The sequence below is a fragment of the Chiloscyllium plagiosum genome, unplaced genomic scaffold (genome assembly GCF_037043375.1).
Source record: "Chiloscyllium plagiosum isolate Xiang-an unplaced genomic scaffold, Cpla_swu_hap1 HiC_scaffold_1, whole genome shotgun sequence".
NCBI lineage: Eukaryota > Metazoa > Chordata > Chondrichthyes > Orectolobiformes > Hemiscylliidae > Chiloscyllium > Chiloscyllium plagiosum.
Window position 1 is genome coordinate 23,521,400 of NW_028270139.1, and position 17,801 is coordinate 23,539,200.

Below are 17,801 nucleotides of genomic sequence, written 5' to 3' on the forward strand. Positions count from 1 at the left end.
CATTCGGCCCATCATATCTGCACTGACTGTACATTTAGTGCCATTTCCCCAAGTTTTTCAAATAACTCTGCACATTCTTCCTTTTCAGTTAACAGTTTAATTCTTTTAGCCTCCACCAAAATCTCAGACAGTGCATTCAGACCTTAGCCATTCTGTGTGAAGGTGTTTCTTTTTCTCATGCTCCTTTTGCTTATTCTACTTTCAATCTATGATCTCTCATTCTCAATCCTTTCACCAGCGGGAATGATTTCTCCCTATTTGCTCTCTCTAGAGTGTGATTGATTTTGAATGCTCCTATCAAATGTCCTTTCAGCCTTCTTTCTCCCACGGAAAACATCCTAACTTCATCAATCTATCTTCGTAACTGGGGTTGCTTGTCCCTGATATCACTCCATACATCTTTTCTGCACTTTTCTCATACCTTTGTAAAGGATGTGATGCGCAAAACTCTAGATCATACTTGAATTGAGGCTGAAGTGTTGTCCTATACAAGTTCATGATAACCTCCTTGCTCTTGCACCCTAAACTCATATTGATTGTTCTCTCAACATATCCTGCCAGCTTCAGTACTTATGCCAATATTCAAGTGAAGTCAAGATCAGGTTCATGAATGCAGATTGAATAAACATGTTAAGCAAATCAATAATCGGACTTCTATTTTGTTAACAGGGTCCAGAAAAATGTCATCCCACAAGATAAATTTGTTACTAGCCACAACATTACAAAAGAAGAATATCTCACCCACTGAACCGAGTTCCTCTGTCACCAATGTCAATGAGGATGAGATTACTGCTGAACTCCAACCAAGATCCACTCTTGTGGCAGAGATAATGGTATCAGGTAACTGCTGCTTTTGGAACTGCAGTTGGAGTTCAACCAATACATAATGCAGACCAAACTTACTGATACTTAGGTAGTTTTGAGGCAGCAGTGCCAAAAGCAAACATTTCAGCTTCCACACTAATTGTTATTTACAGCTATTGAAACAATATAGAAATATTACTCATTTTCTAAACTATTCACGTGAATGTAATGGGTTAAAGACATATTGCAATTATTTTATAGCCTGGAAAGTGGTTATCTGTTTTATCAGGGATGTTGGTTATGTTGTTACATGAACTATAAAGAAATGTATTTAAAATTGTAGTTAATATGAAAATGAACACTTAAAATTTAAACACTCAAAATTCTATTTGTGCATCAGAAATGTATTATAAACTCTGATAATTACATATTGTTACAAATGGAGTATGGAGACCACAAAGATAAGAATAGGTGAGGGGGGCATCCTTTCACAGAGTGAAAGTTTAAGTTCACTCTGCCCCACTCCACAACCACAGCATTTAGTTTGCTTTCAAAAAAGTCCAGAATGTTTGCCTACGTAGTGCCATTCTGCAACTGCGTTCAAAATTGTGGGTTAAAGCTCCGTGACTTGAGTTACATAATCTATACTGACACACAGTACAGTTCTCACAGAATGCTCATTGTCAGAGGTGACATCCTTCAGATGAAGCAATTAATCAATGCTCTCTCTGCCCAGTCAAGTTAACATAAATGATCCAGAGCACAATTCAAACAGCAGTCTTCCTTTAATTAACATCAAAGCTTCTGAGCTTCATTTGTTACTGTTTCTGGGGTCTTGTGATATGCAGTTGGTTGAAGCACATGCCCACATACCAACATTCAATTCATTTCAAAATAAATCAATTGGCTACAAAGAATTTTGAGACACTCTAAAGATACAATAATGGGCTATAAAAGTTAAGTCCCATTTTCCCATAAGCATATGCAGAAAATCTTTCAGGCCTTACATGAAGACCTTCCCTTATACCACTTGTCTTTGTCTTATAGCCATGATCTAACTTGAAACAGTCCTGTAGATCAACCATGTCTCTTACAAGTGACATTTTAGATTCTGTTTTGAGGTCCCTTCTGATTTCTTTTTTTCCTTTTGATGCTGAACTTTTCTAAAATTTCCACATAATTCAGTGACACATGCAGGGGTAAAGCCAATAGGGACTCCTGTTAATAACTCCTGTTATTTGTTTATTATTTCTGTTAATTCTGTTTGATTTTCTTGTTCAAGATCAAGATGACTGTGGTTCACTGGAATGTGATCTCAATGCTCAATGCATTGCCCCAGGAGGAATTAGTAGATGCCAGTGTTTGGAAGGATTTACTGGCAATGGCACAGTCTGCAGTGGTGAGAAGTTAATTTAAAATCTCCTTGTTTGTGTGTTTTAATTCTGAATAAAGCAGATTTCTTCTGGGCACATAGATTTTGCTTTCCCTGAAATACATGGAATAAAACTAGTTCATCAATCAAAGAGTGAATTTTTAAATGATTTCCAAACAGCAATGTCCCAGTTATGTAACTAGGTAAAACGTGTGCATTCAATTTATTTTGCCAACTTAGTATCATTCTTTGGTCAATTTTGCCTGGTAATCAGCTTGCTGGCACTCAAGATTAATTATATCTTTAATGTATGATTAGGACAGATGGCACAATCAGATATTTGCCAATGTCAAAAGCCAGCTTCAAATTATTTAATAAGTTCCTTGGCAGTCTACCGGTCAACAATTTCATCCATTCTCTTCTTACTTTGTATGCATGGCCGTTGACATTCAATGACAATTGCAGAATCCCCTACATCTTGGGGGTTGATCAGAAACTGAACTGGACTAACCTTTCACATACTATTGCTGGAAAAGCAGGTCAGAGGCTAGGAATTCTGCAGTGAGCTCCTGACTCCTCAGAGCCTGACTACCATCTATCAGGCCCATGTCAAAAGTTAAATGGAATGTTCTTCACTTACCTGGATGCATGTAGCTCCAAGACCATTCATGAGACTGAACACCATGCAGGTCAGAGCAGCCAACAGTTGGCATCACATCCTTATTATTGCTCGCTCCCTCCACGACTGATGTACAGTAGCAGCATCTACAAGATGCACTGCAGAAATTCACCAAGGCTCTTTTGATAGCACCTTCCAAACTCTCAACTTCTAACATCTAGAAGGACAAGAGTATGAGATACATAGAAGCACCATGATCTGCTAATTACCCTCCAAGCCACACATCATCTTCACTTGGAACTATATCACATTCCTTCACCACTGCTCCCAGCACCATGGTATCTCTACATCCCAAGGAATGAAAGCTTTTAAGAAGGTAGCTTACCATCACCTTCTCCAGGGTAATTAGGGAAAGACAATGAATGTTGGCCTATTTAGTGATGCCCCTATCCCATGAAAGAGTTTAAAAAATACATACATACATACAATACATACATAAAGTACAGAAGGTAGGACTTTGGACTTTGATTTTGGACTATTGAAGAGTATTTGATAAAGATGGTTTATCGAGAATAAACAATAACTTCATTATTATTGTAATGCAATGACTAGTATTAGGCAACTAAGCTGATCCCCAGTCTTAAATGTTCAAGACTTTTTTATGTTTCAACAATTTGTTTGTAATAGTGACTCCAGTCCATGTCTCTAATACATGCTATTTTCTTGCAGATATTGATGAATGTGCCATTGGTGCTTCCCTTTGCAGCAGACACCTTGCAGATTGCATTAACATAGAGGGCAGCTACGTCTGTAAATGCCATCCTGGTTATAGTGGTGATGGACTGCTCTGTCATGGTGAGAAGTCCTGTTTGCATTTTTTGTTATGCTAATTTCCCTCAATCATCTGGACGAAAGATCTGAGGACATTGAGTGTCAAGTTTGTAGAAGACACAAAGATTGGTAGATAGTTGGAAAGACAGGTAGTGTTGATGAAGTGGGGAGGCTGCAGTAGGATTTGGACAGGCAAGGAGCGTGGGCAAAGATGTGGCAGTTGGAATACAATATGGGAAAGTGTGAGTTATGTATTTTGGTCGGAAGAATTGAGGCAAAGACTATTTTCTAAAGAGAATTGAATTGAACTGAACTAATTCAATTCAGTTAATCCTGAACTGAATTAAGAGTTCAGGATTCTCTTAAAATTAACCTTCAGGTTCAGTTGGCAGTTGGGAAGGCAACTGCAATGTTACATTCATTTCCAGATGGCTACGAAACAAAAGTAGAGATGTACTGCTGAGGCAGTATAAGGTTCTGGTCAGACAGCATTTGGAATATCATGAGCAGTTTTGGGCCTTATATCCAAAGGAGGAGGTGCTGGCATTGGAGGGGGCTTCAGAAGAGGTTTACAAGAATGATCACAGGGATGATGGGCTTGTTGTCTGAGGACCGGTTGAGGACTCTGGGCCTGTACTTGGTGGAGTTTAGAAGGATGAGAGGGATCTCATTGAAACTTACAGAATGCTGAAAGGCCTGCAAAGGGTGGATGTGGAGAAGATGTTCCCATTAGTAGGAGAGACTCAGACCTGAGGGCACAGCCTCAGTGAAGAAATGAAACTTTAAAACTGAGATGAGGAGGAATTTCTTCAGCCAGAGGGTAGCAAATCTTTGGAATGCATCATCACAGAGAGCTGTGGTGGCCAAGTCACTGAGTGTATTTAAGACAGAGGGGGGAAGGAATGATAGGTTCTTGATTAGTAAGGGGATCACGTGTTTTGGGTAGAAGACAGGAGAATGGGGCTGATAAACATATCGGTTATGATTGAATGGCAGAGTAGAATCAATATGCTGAGTGACTTAATTCTGCTCCTTGTGGTCTGATGACCAGTGGTACCATTGTGATACATGACGCCAACCTCTTGACATTGTTGACTTAATGTTTATCTTCAACTTTATTGCTTGCATTTTAGAATTCTTTTCTGGTCTCTAAGATGTAAGATGTAAGACCATTGACTCTGCTCCACCATTCAATGTGATCCTGATTGATCTCAGAATCCTCAATTCCACTTTGCCTTTTCCCCCATTACCCTTAATTCCGTTACTTATTCAAAATCTGTCCATTTCAGTCCTGAATATACTTAATGACACAGCCTCAACCACCTTTTTGATAAAGAATTCCACAGATCCCCTACCCTCTGAGAGAAGAAATGGCTCCTTATCGCTGCCTTAACTAAGTGTCCCCCTATGCTGAGATTATGTCACTCTTCCACAAGAGGAACCAATCTTTCTGCACTGATCCTATCAAATTCTCTAGTAATCGTACATTTTTCAGTAAGTTTTCCTTTCATTTGTCTGAATTCCAATGAGTACATACCCAACCTACTCAACCTTCTCAAAAGAAATTTGCCCCATACCCATAATGTGACTTCTTCAATGTATGCCTCATTTGAAATAGAAAGATATAATTATTCTCCAGGTTTCTGGTGAATTCAGCATGTGATATCTGTTATTACATTTGCAGATATTGATGAATGCAAAACTGGGATGCATAATTGTGATGAAAATGCTGTGCGCACTAGCACAGATGGCAACTACATCTGTACATGTAACAAAGGCCTTTTGGGGACAGGTTTTAGCTGTAGAAGTAAGTGTACAAACTTCATTGGCTGACTGTGTGAACAATGGCAGCAATGGCGCCAATGGTGGGGGTTGGTACCAGGACCAATAGTTTAGTTGCCATGTCCCTCAGCTGTGTACCTACTAGCCATCTATCTACCCCTGCCACCTCCATGATTTTAAAGATGGCTGGGGAGGTATCAGATGAATTATCCACACATGGCACTTGAATAGGCAAGTAAGAACCAACGAAGGGTCGCGTGCTGCTGTCCCTCCAATAATATGACTGGCAGGAGAGGCCTACATCTGTCACTCAGGTGGTTTAATCCTGCAGGTTGCTGTTCACTAAAAAAGGAGGCAGGTGTCTCTTTTACATTCCTTCTATGCCAATCAGACAATCCCCTCCCACAGTTTTGCATCTCCACTTTCATACTTGGTCCCCCACCCAGCCCTTTTCCAACATTTCCCACATGCTCTACTAGTGCTTGTTACCCTGGTACAGGTGAGATCTCACACTTACCTGAATGTCTGCGACCATTGACAAATGCTCTGTCCTACTGGCAGTATTGCCAATGGACACATCACATTGCTGGCGCTGTTGGCATGCAAGGCTTTCAACCATTGATTCACTAGCAGTTCAGTAGGTAGGATGGCCTCCTGGCGGAGAACAGAGATTGCACCTCATGCTGATTAAAGAGCCATTGCCCAAAAAAATGAAAACATTGCTCGCTAGCTAAGTGGAGGACGAATCAATCCCAAATCCTTATTCTTTGCAGGGGGTAAGGTGTGGCAAGGAGACTTCTCTCCCTCTGACCTCTGTATAAACCTAACAGCATAAAGTGACAATTCTACTCTTGAGCTGAAAAATATGTTGCTGGAAAAGCTCAGCAGGTCAGGCAGCATCCAAGAAGCAGGAGAATCGATGTTTCGGGCATAAGCCTTCTTAAGCGCTTTTCCAGCAACACATTTTTCAGCTCTGATCTCCAGCACCTGCAGTCCTCACTTTCTCCTAGTTGAATTCTACTCTTGATATTGGTACTAGCTAGGTGTTTGCTTGTGTGAAATTGTATGGGTCTGGAATTTCATTGCAGCTGCTCCTGTTGGACTCCTGCCACTTTGCTGGCAGTTCAGCAGAAATTCCTGTATGTACATAATTAAGACTTCTACCATACCACATGGAAGAATCAATCTCAGCAACTAAGTTATTCCATGAAATTCCTAGTAATTCTAACTTCTGAACATTTCCTTGCTACTGGAGAGGAATGATTGAAATGACATTTTATGCTTCATCAAATTCTTCAACTGTTCAAATGTAACCGTATGGATAAGTTTATTGACGTGAAGTATTTTTATTGCTGATTAAGTTGCATGCACAAAGCCCACCGCGTCAACTAGTTGGTGGGTTAGTAGATACATGGCAACTCCATCTCACCAAGTCACATATCAACTCTATTTAGACATGTATTTACATCATGGTCTCTGGATTGAAAAAAATTGAACTTTCTAACAGAACTGTGGAAGCATCTTCAGCAAATTTAGCAGATGAATAAAATGGCACCTACAACTTCATAACGATAGCTAGGGATGGGCAATATATGTCCCTATTCCCAGACACAATGTTAAAAGATCAGAGTACCTCATTCCTTCCCTCCTGCAATCGTAAGCTCTGCAGCATGAACTAAGCAAAGTATAAAATGTCTACAATTCTCTCAGGTGTGATTGGCTCAGCCTTCCCCACTGATGGCTTGTTGGAGGAAACTGTCAGGAGCACCATTTTTGAAACAACCACACACAAGCAAAATAATAATGTTGTGACTTGTCCACTTTCGCATGAGGATTTCTGTCTGAATGGAGGAGTTTGTTTCCACATCCCTGAGATAACAGTGTTTGCATGCAAGTAAGTGAAGTCAACGACTTGTGTTTCACATTCAAGCATTGATTACAAAATTGTCTTCTAAGTAGTCAAAAACTGAAGAAACCACTAGAAATATAATTTGCACCATCAGGCAACAGTCAGCTGCTACAACTGGACTTAATGTTAATGGTAAAGAAACATTAACAGCTTTTACAATTTTAGGCTGTCCTGAAGTGCCTCACAACTTTTGAAGTGCAGTTAGATTAGATTAGATTAGATTACTTACAGTGCGGAAACAGGCCCTTCGGCCCAACAAGTCCACACCGCCCCGCTGAAGCGCAACCCACCCATACCTAACACTACGGGCAATTTAGCATGGCCAATTTACCTGACCTGCACATCTTTGGACTGTGGGAGGAAACCGGAGCACCCGGAGGAAACCCACGCAGACACGGGGAGAACGTGCAAACTCCACACAGTCAGTCGCCTGAGGCGGGAATTGAACCCGGGTCTCTGGCGCTGTGAGGCAGCAGTGCTAACCACTGTGCCACCGTGCCGCCCATCAAAGTTACTTTCATAATGAGATTATTGGAGGCATTCAATGGCATTACCAACAGTGAAACAACCACTATCAACATCCTGGGGGTTACCATTGACCAGAAACTAAATTGGACTACCCATACTGTTGCTAGCAAAGCAATTCAAGGCTGGGAACTCTGAGAAGAGTAACTCATCTGCTGACTCCCCAGCATCTATCTTATCACTTACAAGGAACAAAATAGAAATGCAAAAGAATGCTCCCCAGTTTCCTGGATGAGTACAACATTCAAGAAACTTGAGACCATCCAAGATGAAACAGACAACTTAATGGACAGTGCATCCACTACTTTCAGCATTAACTCTTTCCAGCATTAATGCTCACTTAGTAGCAGTGTGCACCATCTACAAGGTTCACTGCAGTTGCTCAACAAGAGTCCTTCAACACCTCCCAAACCCAATCTAGAAGGACAGGGTCAATAGATACATGCGAACAATACTACGTGCAAGTTCCCCTCCAAGCTACTCACCGTTCTGACTGCGTGATATCACACTGCCTTCATAGTCACTAGCTCAAAGTCCTTTCTTACAGCACTGTGAATGCGCCTATAATCCAAGAACTATAGCAGAAGACAGCTCACCAACAAATTCTCCAGGACAATTAGAGATAGGCAATAAATATTAGCCTATCCAACAATGTTCACATGACATCAATTTGTTGGTGTATTCGTAAATTCTATGCCTAGTTACCATTCACCAGATCACTAACCTGCATTATTGACTTTTCCTTTATCACTAACTTTCTTAATCTCTTCTCAGGTAACCATATCAACACTATTTTGTTTAATGCCCTCTCTAGTCATTCAGATGGTATGGTCTCATTGTGGTTCAGACATTCTAACTGCATGGCTCCCTCTCTGTCGCTGTGAGGCAACAGTGCTAACCACTGTGCCACCGTGCTGCCCAAAATTTCAAAAGTTCAAAATTACCCTACTGATTCCATATTTTCTTGGTAGTTCACATGCACAATTGCAGGAAAAGCAGAGGAACCCAGTGAAAAGCAGTGAGCTAGACCATAGATTCAAGACTCAGCCCCTTCTTTCAGTGAAATTGGTGAAAGCTTATTTTCTTAAAAATTCAAATGCACCAGAGGGCAGTGTTGTCACATGAAATGTATTTTGGCAGTTGGTACAGGATAATAGCACAAAGTCTCAAACTGAAATGATTAAATACAGGAAAAGGGAATGCTGGAGATACTCAGTATGTCAGGCAGCCTGACATCCTGTAGTATGTAGGATTTGTCTAAAGTGAAGTCCTGAACTCTCCAAAAAAAAAAAGAGGGTAAATAGAACATTTTTTTTTATTCTGGTCATTTACACTATTCTTCCAAGGGGGTTGAGTGGGTATAGGGAGGGATAGGGATGTGAAACAAAGGGTGCAGGGCATTGTTCTGTGAATCTCCCTGCCAACATCATAGAATCCCTACAGTGTGGAAGCAATGTGGGCAGCACGGTGACTAGCACTGCTGCCTCACAGCACCAGAGACCCGGGTTCAATTCCCGCCTCAGGTGACTGACTGTGTGGAGTTTGCACATTCTCCCCGTTTCTGCGTGGGTTTCCTCCGGGTGCTCCGGTTTCCTCCCACAGTCCAAAGATGAGCAGGTAAGGTGAATTGGTCATGCTAAATTGTCCGTAGTGTTAGGTAAGGCGTAAATGCAGGGTATGGGTGGGTTGCACTTCGGCGGGTCAGTGTGGACTTGTTGGGCCGAAAGGCCTGTTTCCACACTGTAAAGTAATCTAATCTAATCAATCCAATCAACCCATTGAGTCCATGCCAGCCCTCCAAAGAGCATCCCACCCAGATCCATCCCCCTCCCATATCCCTATAACCCTACATTTCCTATGCCAAATCTTACCTACACATCTCTGGACACTATGGGACAATTTAGCATGGTCAATCCACCTAACCTACACATCTTTAGACTGTTGGAGGAAACTATGGCACCCAGAGGAAACCCATGCAAACATGGGGAGAATGTGCAAACTCCACATAGACAATCCCCCAAGGGTGGAATGAAACCTGGGTCCCTGGCACTGTGAGGCAGCAGTGCTATCCACTGAGCCACTGTACTGCCCATCACTCTGTTCACCTGCTAGGGAGGGCTTAGGTCAAAGGGAAGAATGCAAGCATGGGCTGGAAGTGCCTACAGTAGGATTGTGGCATGGAGAATGTCATGTCTGATTCTCCAGGCTGCATATTCAGGCTATAAAATAAAAATAACCCTTTCTGTTGGAATCCTTTTAGAGACAGCTGGTTAAGACTGCTGTGGACCTGGAAAAGCTTAACAGTTCAGGTTTTGTTCAATTTGGGGATTGGGAACTTTAAACAGATACCAGGACATTTTGTAGCACAATCAAGAGGCCTAATTTTGTTTCAGTCAGCCACACTAGCCATTCTGCAGACTTCCAGGAAGATCAGGAAGATGATCTAACTTTTCTGAATTGGTTTTTCTAACCCTGATTTCTTTGGCAGAAGTGTGAGGTCCAGCAATTCGCATCACATTGACGTTGCATGTACTATGTCCTTTATTGGGAATACTATTATAGTGTTAAAATGAAGAACTGCAGACGCCGAAGATCTGACATAAAAACAGAAAAAGCTGGAGAAACAGCAGGTCTAGCAGAATCTGTGAAGAGTTTGGGACTGGAGGGTTATAGTGCTAAAGGGAGAGACTGGAGTAGCTGGGACCCTTTTTCCTGGAGCATAGGAAATCTAGGAAGACCTTACAGAGGTTTATAAAATTATGAGGTGGCATGGATAGGGTGAATAATCAAGGTTTTTTCCTCTAGTCCAAAACTAGAGGGCATAGGTTTAAGGTGAGAGGAGAAAGATTTAAAAAGGACCTAAGGGGTAACTTTTTCATGAAGAGGGTGGTGCGTGTGTGGAATGAGCTGTTAGTGGAAGTGGTGGAGGCTGGAACAATTACAACATTTTGCTGGCAAATGGAACTAGGTCAGCATGGTCAGGTTGGAATAAAGGGTCTGCTTCATGCTATATGGCTCGATAATTCTATGGCCTGTGACCCTTCTTCAGAATGCGTTTATCTTTCTGCACAACCAAAGGGTCAGTTTCTGTGCTGTACATCTCTATGACTCTAATTATAGTGTTGCCCTATCCTAAAATGTTTGGCCATTTTAATAGCTGTCTCAAAGGCTACGTCGGGGAGCGATGTGAGTACAGCGACTTACAATGGTGGGAACTGCATCGTGTTGAGGAAGAGAAGAGACGTAATGTGCTTATAGCTGTATGCACAGTTGTGTTAATCTGTCTGCTGTCAATGGGAGCTTGTGTTATACATTGCTACAGGTGAGTCCAACCAGATAATGTTTAATAATCCACAGCAACTGTTTTATAAAGAAATGCATTCCAGTGAATGTTTTTAAAGTAGGATTCAAAACACATCGAACAATTAATTTTAGTTTTGTTTAGGAGTGATTTCTGATGAAATCCAACATGGTAATATGATTGTACAATAATCTGATGACAAAACAAAAAAATTTAAGGACCTGAAATTCTTGAAGAGTTACTGTCTCGCAAGGCAGTTGTTGCCTTGATGTTTTAGAATATTGTTTGGATATATTCCATGTTCAGAACAACAGCTTGTGCTAACATAGCACTTTTAATGTAACAAAACTTCATAAGATGCTTAGCAGAATGCTTCTCAAGCAAAACTCGATGCCAAGTCTATTAGAGCAGATGACCAGAGCTTAATCAAAGGGATGGTTTTTAAGGAGCAACTTGAAGGAAGAAACAGAAAAGGAGAGTATAGGAGTTGGGACGTCATGCTGAGGTTGTACAGGAAGTTGATGAGGCCTCTTCTGGAGTACTGTGTGGGGTTCTGGACGTCCTGCTACAGAAAGGATATCATTAATCTGGAGAGTGCTCAGAAAAGATTTACCAGAACATTGTCAGGAATCGAGGTTTTGAGATATATAAATAGATTGGATAGGCTGGGACTTTTTGCACCGGAGTGTGGGAGATTAAGAAATTACCTTTTTGAGGTTTTTGAAATCATGAGGGGCATAGATAAGGTGAACGAGAAGGGTCTTTTCCCTAGGGTGGGGGAGTTCAAATCTAGGGGGCATTTGTCTAATTGAGAGTAGGAAGATTTAAAGAGGACATGAGGGTTCCCTTTTTTGTACATAGCAAGTAGTTAGTTTGTGGAATGAACTGCCAGAGAAAATGGTGCATACAGGTACAGTTTCAACATTTAAAAAACAATTTGATAAGTTCATGAATAGGAAAGGTTTGGAGGGATATGGACCAAGAGCAGGTAAGTGGGACTAGTTTAGTTTGAGTTGGTGTGGACTAGTTAGACCAAAAGATCTGTTTCCATGCTGTATGACTCTATGACCGAACGAGAAAGATTTAGGAAGGGAATTCTAAAAAGTAGAATCCAGGAAGCTAAAGGCTCTCCCACTAGCTTTCCCATTTATAACTGAAGTCCCTGATTCCTGGGAACGTTCCTATCAGTCTTTCCTGCACTCTTTCTTATGCCTTCTCTGCCTTCCCATAGTGTGGACATGTACTCCTGTTGAGGCAGAATCGGGGCTTTATAAAAGTTTCTCATAATTTGCTTTTCCACTCTATGCTTATGTTTATAAGGACAAACATTTTAAACTATTCTTAACCTGCCTTATCACCCTCAACAATTTGTGCACAGATACCCGCAGGTTCACCTGCTGCTGTACCTCCTTTAATGTTTTTGCCCCAGTTTGTCTCACCATTTTCTCCAATCAGAATGTATCACTTCACAATTCTCAGCATTAAATTTAATCAGCTACATACTTTTCCATTCCACCAGTCTGTCTATGTCCTCTTGAAGTTGATTGCCATCCTCGTCAACATACTTTCAAGTTGTGTGTCATTTGCAAATTTTACTATTGTGCCCTGTAGACCCAAGTCTAGGCCATTAGTTCACATTAAGAAAAGCAGAGATCATTATAGTGACCATAGGAAATTCTGTATACCTTCCTCCAGTCTAAAAAACAATTGTTTCCAACTAATGTTTCCTGTTGCTCAGCCAATTTCATACCTATGTTATTACAATCCTTTTTATTACATGTGCTTCAGTTTTCTTGATAAGCCTATCAAATGACATTTTATCTCTCGGGATCCTTATACACCACATAATCACATAACTCTAATCTACCTTACCTGTCAATTTATCAAGAAATTCAATCCATTTCATTAAATCTGAAAAACAAATAGATGCTGATTGCCCTGTAGTTGGTGGGCTTATCCTTACACCATTTTTCAAACAAGGGAATAACATTTGCATTTCTTTAGTCCCCTTGGCACCATCCCTGTATCTAACAAGTATAAGGACATCAACAGGAATGCTCTAACATTCAATATGATTCTGGTTTGGCTTGGGCTGTCTTTGGCTTCAACAACACTTTCCCACCACTCCCTATATCCTTTGATTTCCTAACAGCCTAAAATCCTGTCTCTTCCAGTTTCAAATATATTCAATAATGGTGCATGGATGATCCTCTATGGTAGAGAATTCCAAAATCACACAACCCACATGTATCTTTATTTCAGTCCTTAAATGATAGATTCCTTATCCCGAAACTGTGTCCGCATCTTCTAGATTCCCAATCTGGGGGAAATAATGTGTCAGTATCTACCCTGTCAAGCTCTTCATAATACTAAATGTTTCAATTAGATTGTCTAAATTCCAGCAAATATAAACCAAATTTATTCAACATCTCATCGTACAGCAACTCACTTATCCCTGGGACCAAGATAAGTGAACCTTTGCTGGACTGAGTCCAAAGCTAGTTGATGACTAGTAACTCCAAAACTTACACCCTTATGTCTCCCTGTATCCTCCAATGGGTCCCATCCAATCCTGATGGCAGTATCATTATCCTTTGTAATGGTTCCATTTTCCAATTGTTAGCCCACCCAGTGTTTCAACTATGTTTCATCACAATTTTGGCTGCATCTTCTACCTTGATAAAGATAGTTGTGAAGTACACATGAATTATGACTTTGCATCTAGTTGCAAATATAGGTGCAAAGTTAGTAGCTCAATGTGTTGCCTATCTGTTCGTAAATGCTAAACAGAAATGCCACAACAGTTTGGACTACAGATTAGGCAAAAATACAGTGGAATTTCCCTAAGTATCAGCTGCCATTGTTCTCTGGCCAGCGCGGTGTCTCAGAAGGAGTAACTAGATTGTAATGTATGGTTTATTCGTATTTGTGTTCACTTGTATTTGTTGACATGTTGTTCCATAGACAGAAAATGGTATTGAGACTGTGCAAGTTTGAAGCTCACACAAAGTGACTAACATTGCCCAACTGCAGGACTGCTTCATAGAATTATAAAAAAAAAAGCTTTGTTCCAGTGCTTCCTAGTTTCACTCTTAAATGGGCTGCAGCAAATATTAAAATTGTGACATTTCATTCTTGGTACTTTACTGGCACTGAGAAAATCATAGATAGGATTTCATGCTCTCCGTCGTAATTCAAAGGCCCATGAATGGCCTCCAGGTCTTGTTGCTAATTGAAGTGGCCATCCGTGCCCTTAAGTGGTCAGTTAGTGTGCAGTTAAGGACCTCAACCTGCTGTTGTTGGTGGACGTAAGACTGCTCGCCACACAGTGACAAACAAACCCACGTGGTTGTGTTTGCAGCTTTCTGGCAGCAGGTGGAGGGAGTGAGGGGGCAGACAGGGAAACTGTGAGGAATTCCCTCACTTAAATGCACTCTGCCTGAAGAAGGAACCCATCATTCAGAGGTGAGGTGCCAGCCAAGAGTTACCCCTTCCGCCTAAGGCACCATATTGGATGTGAACATGGCTCACCAATGACCCTCACTCAGCTGTGGCCTGGAATCAGCATTGAAGTTTGGTGTCGGATAGATGTTGTACTGTCTCCAACCAACCCTCTCCTGTGACACTGTTGCTCAATAGAGCTGCTGGCCTCTGCTCGTCCTGTAGCCCTTGACAGTCTGAGCTTTCACTCCTCCCCTAACCCTCCGCACCTGGTTCTCAATCCTGGGGAAAGCCCAACCCTTCCAGTTGAGTACTTGAGTGGCACTTCATGCAGCATGCTTCCCTAAAGGAGGCAACAAGGGGGTTATCATTGGCTCACCAGCCAGTAGGTGAGACCCCAGTTGCCTCCATTAAATGACACTTGCATTTTTGCAACCCGAATCCTTTCAACGTTTCTTTTAAAAACTTGATTAGATCATCATTAATCTTAACTGGAGCTTCAATGACGTATGCAAGTTTTATTTAATAGGCACCAGAAACATTTGAAGAAAAGGCAATACTGTGAAGAAATGAGTGACACCAGCAGCAGCAGCATCGACAGTGTAACTGAGACATTGAAAAGCAATGAGCCACAGGTAATTTGGTCATTTCATGAAGCTAAAAATTCATGTATGTACATGTTTAAACTCCCAGTAAGTGATACTAGTGAGTGATGCATCCAACAAGGAGAATAATTTGGACACTAATTTCTAGTCTAAAAACATTAGCTTGCTCTCTCTCCACAGATGTTGCGTAACCTGCTGTGATTTCCAGTACTTTTTATTTTCTGAACAACTAACTAACTTTGTTATTCTTCATAGTAGTTCTTGTTTACTGAAAGCTAAGGATATGACTTTAAATTTAATATTAATGATAATAAATTGCCAACATAATACTGATACATAAATTGCCAACATAAACACTGATAATGTGAACATATGTTATAACTTTGATAGTAATTACAGAAGTGAAGAAAATTAACAGGCTTCAAATAAAGTGAGCAGAAATTTTTAAATCCAACATTAGATATGTGAATACAATTTTGTTTATTTTTAAATTGTTTCAGACTGGAGGCCTATGACCAGTGATTTGCCACAAGAATTGGTGCTGGGTCCACAGCTTTTCGTCATTTATGTAAATGACTTGGATGTGAACGTAGGAGGTACAGTTAGTAAGTTTGCAGATGACACCAAATTGGAGATATAGTGAACAGCAAAGAAGATTACTCCAGTGTAAATGCGATCTTGATCAGATGGGCCAATGCACTGAGGAGTGGCAGATGGAGTTTAATTTAGATAAATGTGAGGTGCTACATTTTGGAAAGGCAAATCAGAGCAGGACTTATACACTTAATGGTAAGGTCTTGGGCAGTGTTGCTGAACGATGAGACCTTGGAGTGCAGGTTCATAGTTCCTTGAAAGTGGAGTCGCAGGTAGATAGGGTAGTGAAGGAGGAGTTTGGTATGCTTGCCTTTATTGGTCAGAGCATTGAGTACAGGAGCTGGGAAGTCATGTTGTGGCTGGTTAGGTTACTTTTGGAATATTATGTGCAACTCTGATCTCCATCTTGTCAGGAGAATGTTGTGAAACTTGAAACAGTTCAGAAAGGATTTACAAGGATGTTGCCAGGATTGGAGAATTTGATCTATAGGGAAAGGCTGAATAGGCTGGGGCTGTTTTCCCTAGAGCATTCAAGGCTGAGGGGTGACCTTATAGAGGTTTATAAAATCATGAAGGGCATGGGTAAGTAAATAGCCGAGGTATTTTCCCTGGGGTGGGAGTGTTCAAAACCAGAGGGCATAGGTTTAGGGTGCGAAGGGAAAAATTTACAAGGGACCTAAGGGGCAACTTTTTCATGCAGAGGTTGGTGCATGTGTGGAATGAGCTGCCAGAGGAAGTGTTGGAGGCCAGTACAATTACAACATTTAAAAGGCATCAGGATGGGTCAGTGAATAGGAAGGGTTTAAAGGGATATGGACCAAGTGCTGGCAAATGGGACTAGATTAGGTTCGGATATCTGGTCAGCATGGATGAGTTGGACTGAAGGGTCTGTTTCCGTGCTGTACATCTCTGACTCTATGACTCTATATCCATTTAAAAGATCACGTGCTTCATGATTATAAGGAAAGGAGAAACAACATTCTGAGGCACAGTATTGGCAAAGGGCAGCAACACATTATGATCAACCTTATGGGAAATCAGAAAAGCTTTACAAATAGTTCTCCATACAGAGCCTCAGGAGGCCCAGCTTGCAAATTCCATCTGCTGTTAAATCTGAACCATGAAGTGAAACTATTCCTGGTTGTAGAGCTGGGTAAACACCAGTATTTCTCCAGAACCCACATTCTACTGTCACTTCCATGCTGGTTTGGCATTCGCCCCAATAATGTGCAGAAACAGTGATTCTGTCACACTTCTGGCAAAGTTATAATGGTAGAGTGAACATAATTCTGAGGAAACTCTCAAACTGCAATAGGACAAACTGGTCACTCTCTTTGGAGGAAATTGGCTGGATGAAACTAATTACCATATTTATTCCTCATTTTCTTGTGCTCACCTTATCCCTAAAGAAAAGCCGATACTTTCTACTCACTAACCATTTGTGATTAACCCTCTAGTTCGCAACTGTTGTGCCTCCAGTTTATGGTTTCCCTCTCACAATTCAAATTAATGAGCAAAGCATTAGATTGTACAGCCAATGTAGCTAGTTGTATTCATTGTACAACAGTGTAAGGGCTGAATGGTCAGTTTAGAGGAGTACATTAGGCAGCATTCAATATTCAGATGTCACATTGTCTTGAGCAGGGATCTCAAAGAAGTAAGAACTAACATAATTGTCTCTCCCATAGTCTCAGCAGCAATGTTTACCATACCAATGCAACATATACTGAATAACTATCATGCAATAAGCTATGTTTGTTCAAGTCAAGGTGCTGTATTAATTAGACTTTCAGGTGGCTTTCTTTTGCCACACCGGACAATGTAGCACCTTCAAATCCCAGCCAAGATAAAGGATGGTGCATCATAGCTACCTGATGGGCTGTGAGCATCATATTAAGCTGTGGTGAGACCATATGAGCATAAAATATAGGAATAAAATTAGGTTATTTAGCCAACTGAGTCTGCTCCATCACTTGATCATGACTGATAGGTTTCTCAACCCCATGACTCTCCCTTCC

The 17,801-nt window shown here is 41.0% G+C and overlaps 1 protein-coding gene across 4 annotated transcripts in view; it reads left to right on the plus strand.

Moving 5' to 3' along the window:
- The window catches only part of egf (epidermal growth factor), a 172,406-nt gene that overhangs the window by 133,124 nt on the left and 21,481 nt on the right, over nt 1-17,801 (plus strand). For 2 of the 4 annotated variants that reach the window (XM_087981118.1, XM_087981124.1), the window contains exons 15-20: nt 670-840; nt 2,087-2,203; nt 3,525-3,650; nt 7,119-7,302; nt 11,000-11,164; nt 15,114-15,219. In XM_087981118.1, the coding sequence (XP_087837244.1) occupies nt 670-840; nt 2,087-2,203; nt 3,525-3,650; nt 7,119-7,302; nt 11,000-11,164; nt 15,114-15,219 (869 nt within the window). Of the gene's footprint in view, nt 1-669; nt 841-2,086; nt 2,204-3,524; nt 3,651-5,310; nt 5,434-7,118; nt 7,303-10,999; nt 11,165-15,113; nt 15,220-17,801 lie in introns of all 4 variants that reach the window. The other 2 variants (XM_087981173.1, XM_087981130.1) reach the window with 2 other exon arrangements.